At 39.3% G+C, this 18,410-nt stretch overlaps 1 protein-coding gene and 2 long non-coding RNA genes across 3 annotated transcripts; 2 read left to right on the top strand and 1 right to left on the bottom strand.

Annotated features, from left to right (window-relative positions):
- Positions 1-8,753: 8,753 nt before the first annotated feature.
- Positions 8,754-9,653, bottom strand: LOC116207997. The gene is made up of 2 exons (XR_004156994.1): positions 9,312-9,653; positions 8,754-9,065 (listed from the first exon to the last, which is right to left on the bottom strand). It is a non-coding gene; the product is annotated as an uncharacterized LOC116207997 (long non-coding RNA).
- Positions 9,654-11,594: 1,941 nt separating this feature from the next.
- Positions 11,595-13,152, top strand: LOC116207996. The gene is made up of 2 exons (XR_004156993.1): positions 11,595-11,909; positions 12,625-13,152. It is a non-coding gene; the product is annotated as an uncharacterized LOC116207996 (long non-coding RNA).
- A 4,588-nt stretch (positions 13,153-17,740) lies between these two features.
- On the top strand, positions 17,741-18,154 carry LOC116209094. The gene has a single exon (XM_031542651.1). It carries the CDS (start codon positions 17,741-17,743, stop codon positions 18,152-18,154), a length of 414 nt encoding a protein of 137 aa, XP_031398511.1.
- Positions 18,155-18,410: the final 256 nt, after the last annotated feature.

The raw sequence follows: 18,410 nt of genomic DNA, 5'->3' as shown, positions 1-18,410 counted from the left end.
AAAGAAAAAAATTTGTGTTTTCTCTAATTTGCTTAATTGTGGGCTCTCTCTCTCCACTTCTCTTTTTACCCTTTACTTCCATTAACCGTTGGCAGTCATGCAGAGAGAATGAGTGGCAAAGCATGGAAGTCATGCAGAGAGGATGAGTGGCAAAGAACGATATTATTTTATTATATTTGTGCGTATAAATATATATGCATGTATGTGATTTATATGTAGATGTAATATGTATTTAAGAAACAGTGAATTGAATTGCCTTTTAGGAGAAAAATAAAAAAAGAGAATAAAGTTTTAATTGTTTTGGGGTGCTGCAGTGAGAGTAGGATATTCCATCCCTAATCTCCCCCACATGGTCCAAAATTGGTAAACTATATAGGTTTTTTAAGATATATTTATTTATATGTGCATATAAATTATAAATGACAGATAAATAAAAAAAATTATGAAATGGCAAATATCTTAAAATATGGGTACCTATTTCGATTTTGTCGAACTTCTGGTTGCGCATCTTGAATATTTCTTAGTTTGATTATGTCTCGTGATAAGTTTTTTTTTTCGGTGGAAATGGGGTAAAAGCCCTAAAAAGCAATTAAACGGAAACAAGACGGGGTGTAAAAGCCCTTGAAATATCGCATAACAAAAGTGGTAAGACCCCATTAGGAGCTGAATGGAGAACATGAGTGCCCAAAGAGAAGTCGATTACCCTCCTAGCAAGCCAGTCTGCGCAAGAGTTTCCTTCCTGATAAGTGTGTTGAATACGGATTTCTCAAGTTCGCCGGTAGAGTTCTTTAATACGTTGGAGTGGGGCTTGGAATGTGGGCGCATAGTTACCCTCCCCAGAGATAAAATTGCGCACCACCAAGGAGTCCACCTCAAGTATCACTTTCCAAAAACCTAAATTCCAAGCCAGCTCTAGACCCGTAAGAACTCCCCATAATTCAGTCATCGTGACAGAAGTGATTCTAATATTTTGCACAAAACCAATCACCCAACCACCACTATCATTGCGTATTAAGGCACCAGCCCCTGCTATTCCTGGATTCCCACGAACGGAGCCACCGGTGTTCAACTTGAGAAAATCTTCAGGTGGCTTCAACCAGCGAATGTCCATCCAATCCTTGTTGCTACCACCTCCCACAGCCCGAGCTGCTGCCCAGGACTCCTGAAATCCCAAGGCAGTGCGAATAATTGCTTGTGTACCCGACTCCGGGTAGGAGATATCGGGGTCAAACAACACTTTATTTCGCCAACTCCAGATTAACCAACAACTCGTGGCAAAGATAGAAGGCCAGTTGGAGTGGAATGGTTGGCCAAGATTACTCAGCAACCATTCCTTCAGGGGACATGAGAAGAACACAGATTGGTTTTCTAAAGGGATAAGGCTTACCCAAATCGGCTTAGACCACGCACAGTCTCAGAGGGCATGTAATGTCGATTCGGTGCCCAAGTTGCAACATGAACAGTCAGGAGAGGGACTGAGATGTCTCTTGAAACGAGCTTCGTTCGTGAGAAGGCTTTCTCCTGCAACCCGCCATAAGAAAAGTCGAATACGTTGTGGGCCCTCCCACGACCATATAGTCTTCCACAGCCTCGACTGATAGGAAAATCCTGAGGCCAAGGTTAATAGCTTATAAGCTGAGGACACCGAATAATCTCCTGATTGTGAAAGCCTCCAAAAAGGGATATCACTGCTACTCGTATCCGAGGACGGGGGCAGCACACTCGCCAAGCAAAGCAGCAATGTGTGGTTCAAATAAGTTGAGATCCGAGGCCAATCCCAACCTCTAGACGATGTTACAAAACTTACAACCGGCTCGTGTAGAGTTGCAGCTGATGGGACGGAGACAAGCTACTCTAGCAATGGCCCACAGCCCGGGACCCAATGATCCAGCCAAAATCGTGTTCGAGAGCCGTCCCATAACTGCCAGCCCATGCCCGATCTCACTAGGCTCCAAGATGAACTAATACCATGCCAAAGCCATGAATCGCTCGGCTTCACAGACAAACAATAATCCGGGCCCAACCGATTCAGATATTTATGAGAAAGAACCTGCACCCAAAGCTCCTAGGGTCGAGTGAGAACCCCCAACCAATCTTACCAAGTAGAGCGGAGTTAAACTCGCTCAGCCGGCGCAATCCGAGGCCACCCGCCTCTCTCAGTTGGAAAATCGAATCCCAACGTACCATATGAAGTTTCTTTTGATCCTCCTTATGTCCTCACAGAAAATTCCAACACAATTTTTCAATTTCCGCGTAGATACCACAAGGAAGAGAGACCACTCGCATCGTATAAGAAGGGATCGACTGAATTACCAACTTGATCAATGTGGTTCGACCAGCCATGGAGAGAGAAGATGTCGACCACCCACTGAGCCGATTCCAGACCCGAGCAACAACATTCTGGAAGTGGGATTTCCGAACCCTCCCGTGCACAATAGGGATCCCAAGGTATCTTCCCAATTCATCTGTAGGGGTAAATGAGCAATGGTGGCAAATGGCGGAACGAATTGGGTCAACAACATTCCTCGAGAAGTGGATAACTGACATGGCCGGGCTCACCTTTTGCCCCGAAGCGCCACAAAAAACATCGAGAATCCTCATGATCTCTAAAATCTGATCTTCAAATGCTTATGCAAATAAAATAAGATCATCTGCAAACATGATATGAGCAATTGGCGGACCCCCAGTACCTATCTTGATCGGCTTCCATCTCCTAGCCCGCATTGAGTCAAGAATCAAATGGGCGAGCGGTTCAATGTAGAGTACGAATAGATACGGGGACAATGGGCATCCTTGTCGTATGCCCCTCTTTGGCGAGAAAGCATCGGTGCACTCACCATTCCATAATACCTAGATCACAAGTGAGGAAACGCAATCCATAATAATTCGGATTAGGCCCTCCGGAATACCAGCGAGTGACAATGTTGCATTCAGAAAGTCCCAGCTGAGGCGGTCATAAGCTTTCTCTAGATCGATCTTAAGCGCCATGAAACCCTTCTTTCTCTTCATCCGTCTCATATAATGAATAAGTTCCTGAGCCACAATAATATTATCTTGGATGTGCCTTCCCGGTATGAAACTCGACCGATATGGCGAAATAAGGCTAGGCATGTATTTTTGTAGCCTATTAGCCACAATCTTTGTTGTAATTTTGTAAGATACATTACAAAGACTTATTGGGTGGAACTGGTGGATTGTTTCCGGGACTTGGACCTTGGGAATCATAGCAATCAGTGTAGAATTCATGGCTGCCACCGATCGACCACCCTCGAAAACACTGCGCACAAAATCTAAAAAAGAATGACAAATAATGTCCCAGTTCGTCTGGTAGAAGACAGCCCGGTACCCATCAGGACCGGGAGCTCGGAATGGAGGCATATTGAATAGGGCCTTCCGTACTTCCTCAATAGTAACCCCAACCGAGAGGGCAGCGCCAACCTCAATCAAGAGCTCCGGAAACCTGCTCTCTGTCATGCACGCTCCTCGGGCCGAGTCCTCCCCGTACAGCCTGCTAAAGTGAGACACCGTGAGCTGCCGAAGACATGCCTCATCATCCACCCACTCTCCGTCATCACCCTTCAGCGTTTCAATCCTCAATCACCGATGTTTGATGATTGTACGGGTATGAAAGTACTTCGTGTTTCTATCACCAAACTTGACCCAGTCGCTGCGCGATTTTTGGACCCAAAGAAGCTCCTCTTGAAGAAGTATGTCTCGTGATAAGTTGCATATTTGTTTTAGTACATCTAGAAAACAACGAGCATTGTTTCCATAGAATGTTGCAGTCGCTCCGATACTACCATGGAGCATTGTAGCAAATGCCCCGCAGATACTGATTCTCGAGTCTCGAATGCCACATTTTATGAGAAATGTATCACATAAATTCGTAAAAACGTGTGGTTTTATTTAGAAACTTTCCAAACATCGAACACTGTCTCATAGGAATTCGACCGTGTATTGTCTTTCGGTTAATGCCGAAATTCTATGAGGAGTCCTCCGTAACTGTTCTTGTAACTCTACAATTTTAATTAGTATCAACATTGAGAATATTTTGTCTTCTACTTCAAAGTCGTCACTATCGATATCGTCAGATGAAGATGAACTCGTGTTCGTAGACATTTTCGACTAATAAATTTTACCTATAGAAAGTGCAACATAATATTTTTGCCAAAAGAAAAATAATGAAATCAAATTTAGTATCATGTACTTAAATGCAATGTCAAACAAACAGTGTCATATAATAAAAAATAATATATAAAGTCAAAAACAACATATCATGTCACACGTAATATATGTATCCAAAGACAAGTAATATAATATAGTAAATAATATATCTCCCACACGCGCGCGCGCATATATATATATATATATATATATTGAGATTACGGTGATAGTTAAGAATGAATTAAGTTTCATATCGAAAATATAACAGAAATTTGACAAGTTTAAAAGAGATTAAGTATCATAACCTATCAGTTCGAGTTTTTAGTTTGAAAATTGACCTCATAGTTTATAGGTCCAAATGGATATTTTATTTTATTATATATATATATATATATATATGTATAGTAACGAAGAAGAACAATAGTTCATGTATTTGCTAGTTCCCTGAGCGCTTCGTCTGACAGCCAGGCCTTGCTCCTACAAACCGGCATCATCATGAACATTTTCCGCCAATAAGCATCTTTAAAAGCCCTCATGCCCGCAATGTATTGGCTATCTGAAATCATGTCCATCCTATTCAGCTGGGCCATACATGCTTCAACAGGACATGGATCAGGCTCATCTTTCGTATTAGCCTGTGAAGCCATCTACAATATAAAAGTACAAGTACAACCATATGAGAGTGTTATACGCAATTAGTTTCATATCTTCTAAATGAAATTCAAAACAATAATAATAATTATCTAGGCACACAACAATCACTATAGTTACAAAGGCATATATATATCTCATGATGCATTGCAAAGCAAGTCAACAAATAGAAGAGCAATGTACTGTAATGTGATAGAAATTAGGAAGAGGAGAAGAGTTACCTAGAGAATAGCATATGAAGCTTCCGAAAGTGTTAAATTTCAATATACAGAGACTGTATGGATTAGAAATTATCAAAAGTAACGATACCAAATCTTAACAAATCTTACGGGAAACATATAAAATTCTAGCATGACTTATAGTGTGTTTGATTTTTGAGTTGAATTGAGTCGAGTTTTGATTTTAATTTATTTCTAATGATTGTGATATTGAATTATGAGAAAAGGTATAAAAAAGTAATGAATAGTTGTGTCAGCACCCCATTTTGGTCCACCGGCTCTAGGATATGACATCAACAAGACTCCTGACTAGGGTTCCACAACTCTAACAAAAAAATGGTGAGGGCAACATATGGAATTTTGTAGCACACACAATTGATCTCGAAGAGTAAGGCACGAATTATCAATATTCGAACCGAAGGCAATGGAAAAAGGGGAAATCACGTCTCTGTATCATTTTCTTCGATGAGAACGACTATTTTCGTGGATCCTAGAACTAAGTTCGATATTTTTAGATCAAGGTTTGGTGAGTTAGGGACATTTCAATGCAAAAATCAGGTCGAGAGCCCTTTTGAGTAAAAAGATAAAATTCGTGGGAGCTGGGGTGCCCAAATAGAAGGGATTCGACGCATCATATCACGGTCAATCATGTACCTAAAAGGGTGAATTTCATATGCTTGACCTAGGAAATCGAGTTAGGTTCAATTTGACGGGTCGTTCATTCCAAGATTCAATACGGAGAGAGAGTTATGAATTTTTGAGCGCACCATGCCCGAAACTGTTAAACTGGGACAGACTCTGTCAGTCGAGAGAGAAAATCCATAAAAAAATTTAATTCTTCGTATTTTCAAGTATGGCCAACGTCATTGGATTCATAATTCACTGAAAATTCAGAAAATAAAAAGAAATAGGAGATATTTTTGACTAGATTAGTACAGAATCGAATATATTCTCACAGATCATAACCAAATCTCCCGGTTCGGGCCAGCTGTCAAAGAAAAATTGTTTCGGGAACTTCCCGAGGTCGAACGATCTTCAAATTTTACGAGGATGTGCCCAACTCATGGGGAGATCAAGGAAAAATATCAAATAGACCGAAAGGTTCATGAGAAATTCAATAAAATTCGGAATATTCAGATCAGCTCAGGGACTGTTGGTGACAGCTAGCACAGTACCCTGACTTCTCTCCTCTAGTGGCCTCCTTTCCTGAAAAGGCTGACTTCCTCGAAAAAACCCTAGCCGCAACAACACTCCCTTACCTCCCCCGTCTCCTTCAGCTCACGAGTTTCCCCCCAGCTCAGGACTCCTTTTTTCCGCAGCTCCCTCTTCCTGCTGCTCACGGTGCCCCTCAGCTGATTCTCTCCCTCACACACTCCTTCTTTTCCTCCTAGCGTCTAGCTCTTCCTTAGTCGCCCCTCGAGCTCCCTGATGCGGCCCGACTCTTGTTTCTCTCCGTGAAGCCGCTGTGGTTGTGTTGCAAGCCGCTTGCGTTGCCGCTGCCCCCATTCCGGACGTCACCGCAGCCCCTCCTCCGTTGCATCCTGGGCGATCGTGCTGTTGCTCCGAATTCCCGAACTTCCTGACCTTTTCCCTTTTCTTTGCAGGCTATTGCTGTGTTGAGCAGTTGCAGCCGACATTGACCTTCCCCTCGAGTCTCCCGGAGTCATATCTCGAAGCTTGCACCGTAATTCTCGACAATAGCTTGGAAAAGGTATGAGACTTTGAACCTTAATGTCATGACTAAGCTCCCGATTCTCGGCTATGGTATTCATTTAGCTCTAAGGAAAACTGAAATGATGAACTAGTCCATTGCATTAGGAACAATTCATGAAGGTTATGGTTTATGAAGTTAATGATTGAATGTTATTGGATGTCCATGAGATTCGATTTTTTTTTTCGTGAAATTTGCATGAAGATAGATTGATTCACTTAGGAGCATGATAGGATAATTAATGGAATCATTCAAGCATTGTCATTTTCCTTTCTTTTTAAATGAAATGTGCACGCGCGTGTGTGTATATATATATATATATATATATATAGGTGCTGATCATTTGCAATCGGATAAGAAAAAGAAAGAAGACAGAACGAAGAGTGAAAGAAATGAAAATGCGCGTGTATATGTACGTATATATATATATATATATATCAAAGGGATTAATGACAATGACTTGGCTTAAGAGAAGAAATGAATCACATTGCGACGTCTCACTCGCAAATGAGATATTAATTGAAGTTGATTTGCTTAATAAAAATGGGAAATTGCATGAAATGGATTAAGATATTAATTATGATGATCACTTTTCAATCTGTTTCAGTTCAGTTTCGATGATATTTTTCATTTTTTTAGATCAATCCCAAATTTTAAAATTTGTTTCAATCAAGTCCCAGGCCATTTTCAATTCCCATTCAGCCATAGAACTTTTCAGATGTTCCAAATTAGTCCAGAAAACTTTTCAAGTTGTCCCAAATCAATCCTCGAGATTTTTAGCCGAATTCCCAAATCAGTCCCTGTCCTTTCGAAACTATTTTTAATTCGATGTTTGAGCAATTTATGAGATGTGCATTATGATCGTGATTGATATATGATCATATGCGATTGTATTTTATTTTATTGTGATCATTTTGTCCATATTTGTGTGCTTGAAATATTTGAATGTGTCTTTAATTAAAATCTCACATGAATCGGTTAATTCACGTAAATTCGACAATAACAAAAACCCCATTGTTTGTTTATTTGAGTTTGCTTGTTACATTTTTGTACTTGTTTGTTATGTGGATCGAGCCCGATCCTTTAGGACTCGATTCACACTGGGTCCAACGCCCATAACCTTCGATCACGGGGTCCAATGCCCCTATATACCGAGTGCGCATTTAATTTAATTTTTAGTCTTTTCCAAAACCATACGGTGAGCATGAGTGAAATAATGACCGAATGCGAACCGACCGGGATTTAGTCACTGTAGCTTGTCTTTTACGGTGTCTCTTCGAATTTACAGTGTCAAAACAGGCGAGTCGAGTGCAACCCTAAATCATGCGGTAAATAAATCCTAACAAGTTAGAGTACCGAAAGGGCGTGTGAGATATAGGCCCACACATAATAGAAGTCCCGAATTCGAAATTTCCAGTTCCGTACAAGACCATTGCCTTAGCATACTAGGTGTATCCATACCCCTAGACCCTGGCGACTCATCAGCCCTCGACTTTTGGGTCATAAACAGGTAGTGGCGACTCCTTCTCACGTGCGTCCGTCGCTCGTCCCCGGGAAGGTGGACACTTCCAAGCCGCGTTGCATTTAGGCGCGCGCATGCGTACCCCGACGAGACGAAATTTGGGTGCGCACAAGTTGAAAAAAAGTAATGATTGTATTGTTGAATTGTGAAAAAAATAATGAATAGTTGAAATAATTTATTATTAAAAATTAAATTGAATAGTTAAAATTTTTGAAAAAATAAAAAAGTAATAATTGTATTGTTAATTTTTTATTGTATAGTGAGTAAAATTAAAATTAAAGTTAAAATTTTAAAATTAATTTGAGAAATTAAACAGGTTTAAAGTCATATCAATACATCACGTCATGGTCACAGATGGGTAATGTGCGCAGGCTCCGCAGGATCTTATGGCTCCCACACATGGGAGTTATCGAGGCTCCACGTCATGATAGCAGAACCACGGGGAATGTGTGTGTCGGAGTAATTGAAAGAATCAAGGGCCAGAAAATGACACTTCACTACTCACTGCTAAGTAATAATGTGTCTTGATAAACAGACAGAATTTACAATCGGACAAAAAAAACAGTTAATGAGTATGAAGAGAATATTTGAGAGAGACGCCTAAATGGACAACATAACTCATAAGCAGCAAATTTAGGCGTTTTTCTTTATGGGAATTCAAATCAAAGGCAACACATTCAAAGTAAGGGGTACGGAGCCTCGGTATTAAGTTCATGTGGCTCTCTTGTAATCGGGAAAAGGAATACGAGGGCCTCGCCACTCCAATTCGGCTGGTTAATGTGAACCTTAGCCTCCCTCTCTGAATCCGTAAATCATGAACATCAAAATTCATTCTTGCCCGACAGACGAGAAATTTACTTACTAGCAGCCACACATCAAGACAAATTAATTAAGCTTACAAACTGCAGAGAATCGAATATTGCAGAGATTTTTCGAGGACTAAACATAATCGATCAAGACAAAAGGGAACCTAAAAGAGAAGCACCGCGAAAACAAAAAAAAAATTAGGAAAAAAGAAAAGAAAGAAAAGAAAAGAAAAACCTACTCGGCACAGAGGTAGCGGTGGTGAGGGGTGTTAGGAGCCGAGGGGCGATCGACGGAATCTTGAACAGCCTACAGCTAGCGGACTGGGACAGGGAGGGGCCGAGGGAGATGCGGCACAGATGGAGAAGGGCCAACAACCAACGAATTTTGGGGACTTGGCATGAGAGTGGAGAGCGAAGAGCACTATATATATATATATATATATATACACACATATATTCGTCTTCTCTTCATGGATGGGGGACTGACGAGGAAAGACGAGTATATATTCTTACGAATACTATAGCCTATGCGTTTTCTTTTCCCGGGTGAGGGACAGATGAGGAAAGACAAGGGCTAGCTTTTGCTTTTTCGTTTTTTGAAAGCTGGGGTGGGGTGGGGTCATTATTTGGTTTTTTAGTATTCTTATGAGAAACTTCAAGAAGAAGAAACTGAGTTCCTTGCAGCGAAAGCAAATGAATTTTTTCCAGAAAAATTTATATTGTGTTTGGTTTTAGAGTTTAGTAGAGTTTAGTTTCAATTTTAATTGATTTGTAATGATTGTACTGTTGAATTATGAGAAAAGATTCGAAAAACACTATATATATATATATATATATACACATATATGCGTTGAGCACTATATATATATGCGTCTTCTCTTCATGGGTGGGGGACTGACGAGGAAAGACGAGCATATATTCTTACTAATGCTATGGCCCTATGCATCTTCCTTTCTCGGGTGGGGAACAGATGAGGAAAGACAAGGGCTAGCTTTGCTTTTTCGGTTTTTGAAAGTTGGAGTGGGGTGGGGTGGGGTCATTATTTGCTTTTTCAGTGTTCTTATGAGAAACTTCAAGAAGAAGAAACTGAGTTCCTTGCAGCGAAAGCAAATGAATTTTCTCCGGAAGTATTGTATTTGGTTTTAGAATTGAGTTTTGATTTTAATTGATTTGTAATGATTGTATTGTTGAATTATGAGAAAAGGTGTGAAAAAGTAATGAATAGTTGAAAGAAAGTGGAGTAGAGTGTTTAAAAGTAATGATTGTGTTGTTGAATTGAAGATAAGTGAAGTGAAATTAAAATTATATTATAAAATCAAACAAAATTTAAGATTCATAGGAATTTACTTGGAATTTTAGTAAATTACTAATAAAGAAAGTAAGTTGCATAAATTTCAAAATAAATCACTTATATTACAAAGTAAAACATTCATAGTGCGTTTGGTTTTAAAGTTAAAATAACTTTGATTTTGATTTTGATTATGAAAAATGACAAAAGAGTTGAGATTATAAATTTGACTTGGAAAACGTATATTTTTGTTGTGTAGTGTGTTTAGTTAAAGTTAAAGTTAAAATTTTTGACTTGAGAAATGTGTATTTTTACTGTGTAGTGTGTTGAATTAAAATTAAAATTAAAATCAAAGCGATTTTAACTTACAAATCAATCCTACCATCAAATTTTGAAATGAAATGCACAAATTTCAATGAATTTTACTTACTTTTACCGTAAAGCACTTATCTTATACTTCATTTTTAATAATTTACTTGATAGTACAGTCAATTTTATTGATTGAACCATAGAATTCTCCATCTTCCCTCCGTGTTTTCAAAATTCGAACATATTTTTACTAATAGTATGGCCCTATGCGTGTTCTCTTCACAGGTGGGAGACTGACGGGGAAAGACAAGGGCTAGGGTGGGGGTCAATTATTTGTTTTTTTTTTTAAGGAGAGGGTTGTGGGTAGGGTTTGCAGTATTTGATACGATACGATAACACGACATAAATACGAGACAGAGTTAAACGGGTCCGGATTGGACATTTTTTATATTCGTTCTAAACATGTCCAATCCGTTTAGATACGATTAATAAACGTCTCTTATCGAGTTCAATCCTTATAATCCAATTATACACAATTAAATCTATTTATTTAAACGGGTTTAATTATGTTGTTTAATCGTATAATCCATTAATCCATTTATATAACTAAATTTATCAAAATATCATTACTAATGGCCTGTTTGATTTCAAGATGCAATTTTAGAATCACAATTATAACTTAATTCTACCAATTACAAAACAAAATAACTCATACAAAGTCAAAGAGTGGGCATCATTTATACCATTTTTTTTCCACAACAAAACAACATAACTCATACAAAGTCAAAGGGTGGGTCCCATTTATACAACTCAAAATCAAAATCAAAATCTGATTTTAAAATTTTACTATGAAACCAAACGCAACCTAAATTTCCTTCCAGGCTTCCCCCTTCGGCTTTCCACCGGCGTGCGTCTATTCTAAAGTTTCTAACCCTACTTGCTAATTTTTCACTTTCTGTCTTCCTCAGCACTCACTCTCGCTCAGACTCTCACTTCTCAGTGTCGACAGACGGAGATGAAGACGAACCGGCGACGCACAACCTAGAGCCCGGGACCCTCGAGGCCTCGACCGCGACCTGGAGCCCTCGACCGTCGAGCCCTCGACTTTGAGCTCGCGATGCTCGAGCCCTCCGCTCTCACCTCTCTCAGCTCTCCGCCCTTGGAAGCCGCCTCAGTCTCCCGGTCGCAACCGCCTCATCTCCTCTCTCTCACGCTCGTAGACCTCCCCTCACAACTCAAGGTTAGTCGATTTTGAAGAAAGGGTTTCGTATTTCAGCTGAGATAGTCGAATTACATGTTAATTAGTTGAATTTCAGTTGAGTTGAGTCGATTTTGAAGTTAGGGTTAGCCGATTGTGAAGTTAGGGTTTTCGATTTTCATGGGGGAAAAAAAAGATCTTTCGAAACACTGGTTACTGCTCACAGATGATATTCTGTTCATCCCTGGGAAAATGTAGTGATCTCGATTCTTGTCCAGTGATTAGAGGAGACTGTAGAAAAAGAAAAAAAAGAAAAAAGAGGATTTACAGCTTTTAGTTCGATTTTTACCTTTACAGGAGAAAACAGAATGTCTGTTTGGGGGTCATTGTATTTCCTTATTAGAGCAAATGTCTTTTGTTCAAGTTTCACTCTTCTGTACTATGGGTTCCAATTCTTTGTGAGGTTGATATTTATTCGATCCACGCCACGTTGTGAGATAGTTGATATTTCATCAGAGGGGCAACAAGGGGTTGTTTGCTTCGGTCTGCCTTGGTTCAAAGGAGAAGCTTTTACCCTTGTTAGAATATGAGATTGTGACTATTTGATTTTACAGAGTTCTAAGGTGGAGATTTTGTGAAACTTTTTCAACCATTAGTGAGGCTTTTCCTTTTGAAAAGTTAATATTTCTTTGTTATGTGAGTGTTATGAACTTAAATCTTGGCAATGTTGTCACTGACAGAGACCTTTTTGCCGTAGATAAGGGTGCTGAGCTCGCTTGTGGTTGGCTACGGCGGATGCTTGATCTGAGTTAAGCTCTTGCTTGTGACTTGGGAGAAGGCTCTATCTACTCTACTTCAGATATGGTCACTGGAGTCTTCTGTCATCTGGGTTTTTCTTTTTTCGTGCGAGTCTTGTGCTTTAGATACATTCAGCAAAAAATAGATACATTCTTGACATTTGAGGTTAAGCCATGGTGAGCTTCCCTGTTGGTCTTCCATGGCAGATTTGAGGTGGGTTCTTGCTCGTCTCAGGTGGCACCCTTTTGCTTGAGTTTGCTCTGTTCTTAGGTTCAGTGGCTGCAGTGGAATGTTGCTGAAACTTGTCCTTTTTCATAGACGGGTCCTGTGCATTGTTATCGGCATTTCGATGGCATTTCGATACAACGATGAATCTTGATTTTGATGTATCTGGTGATTTTGCTAAGAAAACATGGTTTTACGATGCTCCCCGTTGGTAGAGTGGAGAAAATGAATGAGGAGATACAGTCTAAGCTTCCTGGTGCTCCACGGCTCCTTCTTTGTTTGCTTCCAGAGAGGAAGAATTCAGATCTCTATGGTTTGTTACCTTATGTTTCCTTAAAATTTTTATGCCCCATGACTGGAATGGAATTTTGACATAAATTCTAGGTATGTTTAAGCAGGTCGTGTTAAGGTGTCATAGTAATCGGGTTGAACAGATAAACAAGTCGTGTTAACGTGTCCGGGTAACCGGGTTGGCACGGATAAACGGGGCATGTTCAAAATTTCATACGTGTAATAATCGTGTCGTGTATGGATTACGTTTCGATAAACGGTTTTAAACATGTCGCGTTCAGATTGACACGGATATAAATATGTCGGGTTCGTGTTTTCAAAACTTGATTCGTTTAATAATCGTGTCATATACGGTTTACGATTTCGATAATACGAATTCGTTTAGATACGATACGTGTAAACATAATACGACACGAATTGCCACCGTAGTTGTGGGGACATTATTTGCTTTTTCAATATTCTTATCAGAAACTTCAAGAAGGAGAAAATGAGCTCCTTACAGCGGAAGGAAATGAATTTTCTCCGACAAAATCAGTTGCATCTTACAATCAGAGAAAATTACTAGGATTCCTATTAATTTACTGGGAATTTTATTAAATTACTAATAAAGAATTCGGGTTAGTGCTTGATGCATGCAAGTTGTTGTCGTTGAACATTGAAGTTTGTTTGTGGCAATTGTGATTTGTTGTTTACTGTGATGATGCGATGGATTCAGTTGATGAAGATCTGCAAATTCAATTTGTATCTTGCATTTTGCTTTCAAACGACTGTAATTCAAGTTTCGTTAAGTTCTACGGGGCTTAAGGGTCGGATCGAGGTGGCATGAATTGTGGGCATCAATGGCTGAGCTAACCCTTTGGGCAGCCAAAGATAACAGCCTGCATGCACGCCCGGGGCAACGGTGATCCCAGCCCGTCACTGGGGAAGCAATTGAGACCAGCCATAGCAGTGGCCAGTGGTCACAAGCGTGGGTTCGCTCGATTGCAACCCATCCGGTTCTAGCGGTGCTATTGCAGTCATGCAGGGGTCGACCGCTATGTCTCGAGGTCGTGGTTCGAATGTTTCTGACCCACACAGGTTGCGAGATGCAGCTGAGCTCGCTCGTAGTCGCGAAAGGCAGTCCCCGACCTCTGTCCTTTTCGACCCATGGCTCCCTCAATTCGAGTATGTCCCAAGCTACCTTCTCTCCAGCCCGTGCATGTCATGATCACAGCCGGTGGCGGTACAGTCCTAGAGCTTGATTTATATATTTGGATAATTCTTTTTATAACAATAAAGTTTATTCTATTATTTGTATATTGTTTATGTTTATTAAAATAAAGTCCTCAAAATATTTTGAATGTTTTATTCTTAAGAGTTAAGAATATGAGTGACGAAATAATTCGGTAAGAATATCTTTAAACTATTCACAATCGTAGGAGATTTAACTGGACAGTATTTCTCTAGATAGATCGTCACCTCTATCTATTTCCATGATTAGTATACAGATTCTAATGAATATGGAGTAGTGAGTTTCATGCTATCTTATAACTATTATCATGATAGATATGTTGATACTTATATGATAAGTAGTCAAACATGACGTGCAGATAATATTCATACGATAATTTCCTAATGTCAATGAATGTTATCTGGATCGTATTAGTGCATATAGTCCTTAGACCTGAGATGAAACGCTATCTCAAGTATAGGTGATTAGGTTTTGCTACTGCTAATGTATTTGTGCTTACCATGAGTATTCGGTAGATAGTGATCCTAATTAGTTATACTTGGAGTTAGGTGTCCGATCAAGACGGGATTCGCTAACCTGAGTAAACAGGGAAAAGGTCCTATGGATATGAGTTTTGTTCTGGATCGAGAAATCCTCGGCTGAGGTAGATAGATTCGAATAGAAAAGAGTTTTTATTCAAGTACTACATATCTAAGAATGAAATCAGAGAGTCCATATGATTGGCTATAGAGTTTGGCATTTACCGTAACTCTGGTTAGATCGGAATCTTGTAGTGAAGGGATTCAATGCATGACATATACGATCAGAGGTTCATTAGAATGTTTCAATATACATTCGTCATCATTTGGATTGTCACGATATGCTGCTAGGTGTCACTCGTGAACTTTGGGAACCGATGGTATTTTGAGAATTATGCTTTTGGTTATAAAAATAGTTTTTGGTAGTGTCAAATGAGTTGATACTATAATCTCATTGTCATTTGATGATGAACCTAGTTAGTCACACACATTGAACATGTCTAAACCGATAAAAGAATTAATTATAATTAAGGTAGTTAATTAAGAATTAATTATCGAACGAGGCTTACAATGTGGTTGCAAGGGTGCTAACACATCCTGAAGCGGAGTTCAATATCGATGTTAAATCTCATTAAGGGAATATGATAGTTTCCTTATTTGGAGAGTTTTTATAAATAGATTGTCTATTGATGGAAACTCGTGTCAATGACTTGTTTTATCTTTCTTTCTTACAACAAGGGCAAGCCATTGGATGGCTTAAGCGTGATGACTCATTTGTGATTTATTAATTAATGTTGATTAATTAATAATTACATTTTAGTCCTTATGGTAAAGATATATATAGATATGTTCTTATAGATAACCCTATAATGTAATCGATCAATAAGACTCGATATTAGAGAAAAAGAGAGTGGTTTTCGGCTGAGAAATTACAGCAACTCAGCCACACAAAACCCAAGGCTGATCGGAGTTCTTCTCGGCTCTGGTTTGGCGTTTCGATGCTGTCCTTGACATTCTTGAAGAGATCCTTTCATTCCGTGACGATTCTGTTCGAGACCGATGACCTAGATCGGAGTGTATGGGTAGAGAGGAACTCAATCTCGGTGGAGACGTGCTCGTGTAGACGAACTAGAGGGCGGACACTTGGACGGTTAGTTTGATCGACTCGAATTAACAATGTTAGTATAAAAGTTTAAACTTTTCTGGAGGATTCGATAGGTGATGTTATCTATTCGTTTAAAAGGCGATTCTTATGTCAAGATATGATCTTGAAGTTTTTGATTAAATGAGCACGTGATAAAAATTTGATTTTTACCATAATTTAACTTTTGTGCTGCTACCGTGCTCGATTTTCTAACAGTGGTATCAGAGCCTTCCTTCTATTCGATTAGATACATAATTTGTGCCTAATTTTTGTGTTGATTGTGATTTATTAAAGTGTTTAATGAATCGGTATCGAATTGGATACAAGAAATTGTTTCTCGTAACTGGCCCTAGAGAATTCAAATCGGTTCATTCTCTTGGTTCATGAACAGCCCGAGATGGTCGTCATAGGCTATGTACCGCCGCGGCTAGCGGCTGCTGGATGCACCTGGGATGGTCTCGGGTGGTTTTTTGGTCGCTGGTCGTTGCATCAATTCAGCCAATGTTGGTTGCAAGTCTCGACTGGGTGTGCAGTTGGACTTGACTGGACGCGACTGGGCGTGTGGCTGCATATGGCTGTCCCGACCCGATGATCGTCGTGTAGTGGGCAATTTCGATATTTTCGAAAATAAGATTTTTGAAACAATTAATTACCAAAATTTTCTTTTTGTAAAATTTGATTTTATGAAATTGGATATTTGATATCCTATTCTAATGAGATTAGAAATTTTGATATTTGATATCAAAATGATTTGGAAGATATACTAAATATATGATATCTTGTATTTTTTTTAAAATTGGAAATTTCCTAATATATGATATTTGGATATTTTGTAAAGAATTACAAGATTGGCACGAAATTTATTTTCCTTTTATGCTATTAGTTTCCTTTTATGAATTTCGAGCATGGTGTGTGATTATAGACTTTAGGAAATTTTGCTTAATTCTTGTGGCTTTAGGATTAGGCTAAGAGTAAGTCCATGATCATATTTTTATCGATTATGAATATATATTTATGCATGTGATGTATGAATATGGATAATGTGCAATGTGAAACCAAATAGTAATTAGGTCACCGATTAGAAAATCTTCCAAACTTAAAATATTAAGTTGGGAATGGCACGAGGTTGCGAACCTCTATCATGACTCTCTACCAAAGCATTCTCCAAAGAGTTTTAGTTTGTTTCGTTGTCGATCGTGGACACACGGGGGCACGAGACAAACTAAGAGATCTTTTTGCATGAATGTTTTAAAACATGTGATGTTTTAGATCGTCGGTTACCAATAATAGCTGGCACCTGAGGTAGCTGACATCTAGGGTTTGGTAGGTCAAACTAAACTATGTATGATGGACCAATAATAGTTGGCACCTGAGGTCTAGAGTACTAGGAGCCGAATTGATTGAGTCGTACATAGAGATGTACTGAACAAGGAGTTATTCGCTTGTAGAGTGCTTGTTTCCAATAATGGCAAGTACTTGAGGAAATTAGTATTTTATGAGAATTCAATCACCCGCTAGGAATCTTTCCCGATTAGGATTCTCGTTTCCTATTTTGGAAGTGTAAGATTCGAAAAGCTAGTGGAAGACCATTTTGATTGAAAGTCTATGGTCATTATGGTTATATATACATAAATTCATTAATTTAATCTTTTTATTTTCTACAATCATGATAAGTATGAAATCAGTGAATCTTCTCACGAGTTTACTAAGTGATAATAGGCTCATTAGGGCTAACTTTTCGGATTGGCTCCGTAACCTGAACATTGTCCTGAACATGGAGGCTCTGGGATACAACTTGGAGACTCAGGAGATTGAATTCCCTGGCGGGGATGCTACGAGTAATCAGCATAACGCATATGATATGTGGTCTGCTGCTGACACGAGGGTCCGCTGCTATATGCTTGCTTCCATGAGCAATGAGTTGCAGAAGCAGCATGAGAACATGAAGAGTTCTCGTGAGATCTTGAATAATCTTAGGGAGCTCTATGGGGAGAATAACAGGACCGCACGATATGAGATATCGAAGGAATTGTTCCGTGTGAGAATACAGGAGGGAACTGAAGTCACAGCTCATGTGTAGAACATGATCAAGCTGATTAAGTGACTTGAGAAACTGGAATTCCATATGGATAAAGAACTCCATGTGGATTTAGTTCTTCAGTCCCTCCTAAATTCTTTCTCAGGGTTCATTATGAACTTTCACATGAACAAGTTATCATGTTCATTGTCTGAGCTGCTGAACATGTTGGTCACTACACAGAATACTATGAACAACAAAAGGAAAGATAAGGAAGTCGTTCTTGTGACGGGTACTTCTTCCAGTAAGATTGGGAAGA

The sequence above is a fragment of the Punica granatum genome, chromosome 5, assembly GCF_007655135.1.
Source record: "Punica granatum isolate Tunisia-2019 chromosome 5, ASM765513v2, whole genome shotgun sequence".
NCBI lineage: Eukaryota > Viridiplantae > Streptophyta > Magnoliopsida > Myrtales > Lythraceae > Punica > Punica granatum.
Note: the sequence above shows the minus strand (reverse complement) of the source record. Positions and strands in the feature narration are given on the sequence as shown.

Bases quoted from the DNA above. Each gene is read 5' to 3' on its own strand.
- LOC116209094 (XM_031542651.1), top strand. From the start codon at position 17,741: ATGATAAGTATGAAATCAGTGAATCTTCTCACGAGTTTACTAAGTGAT.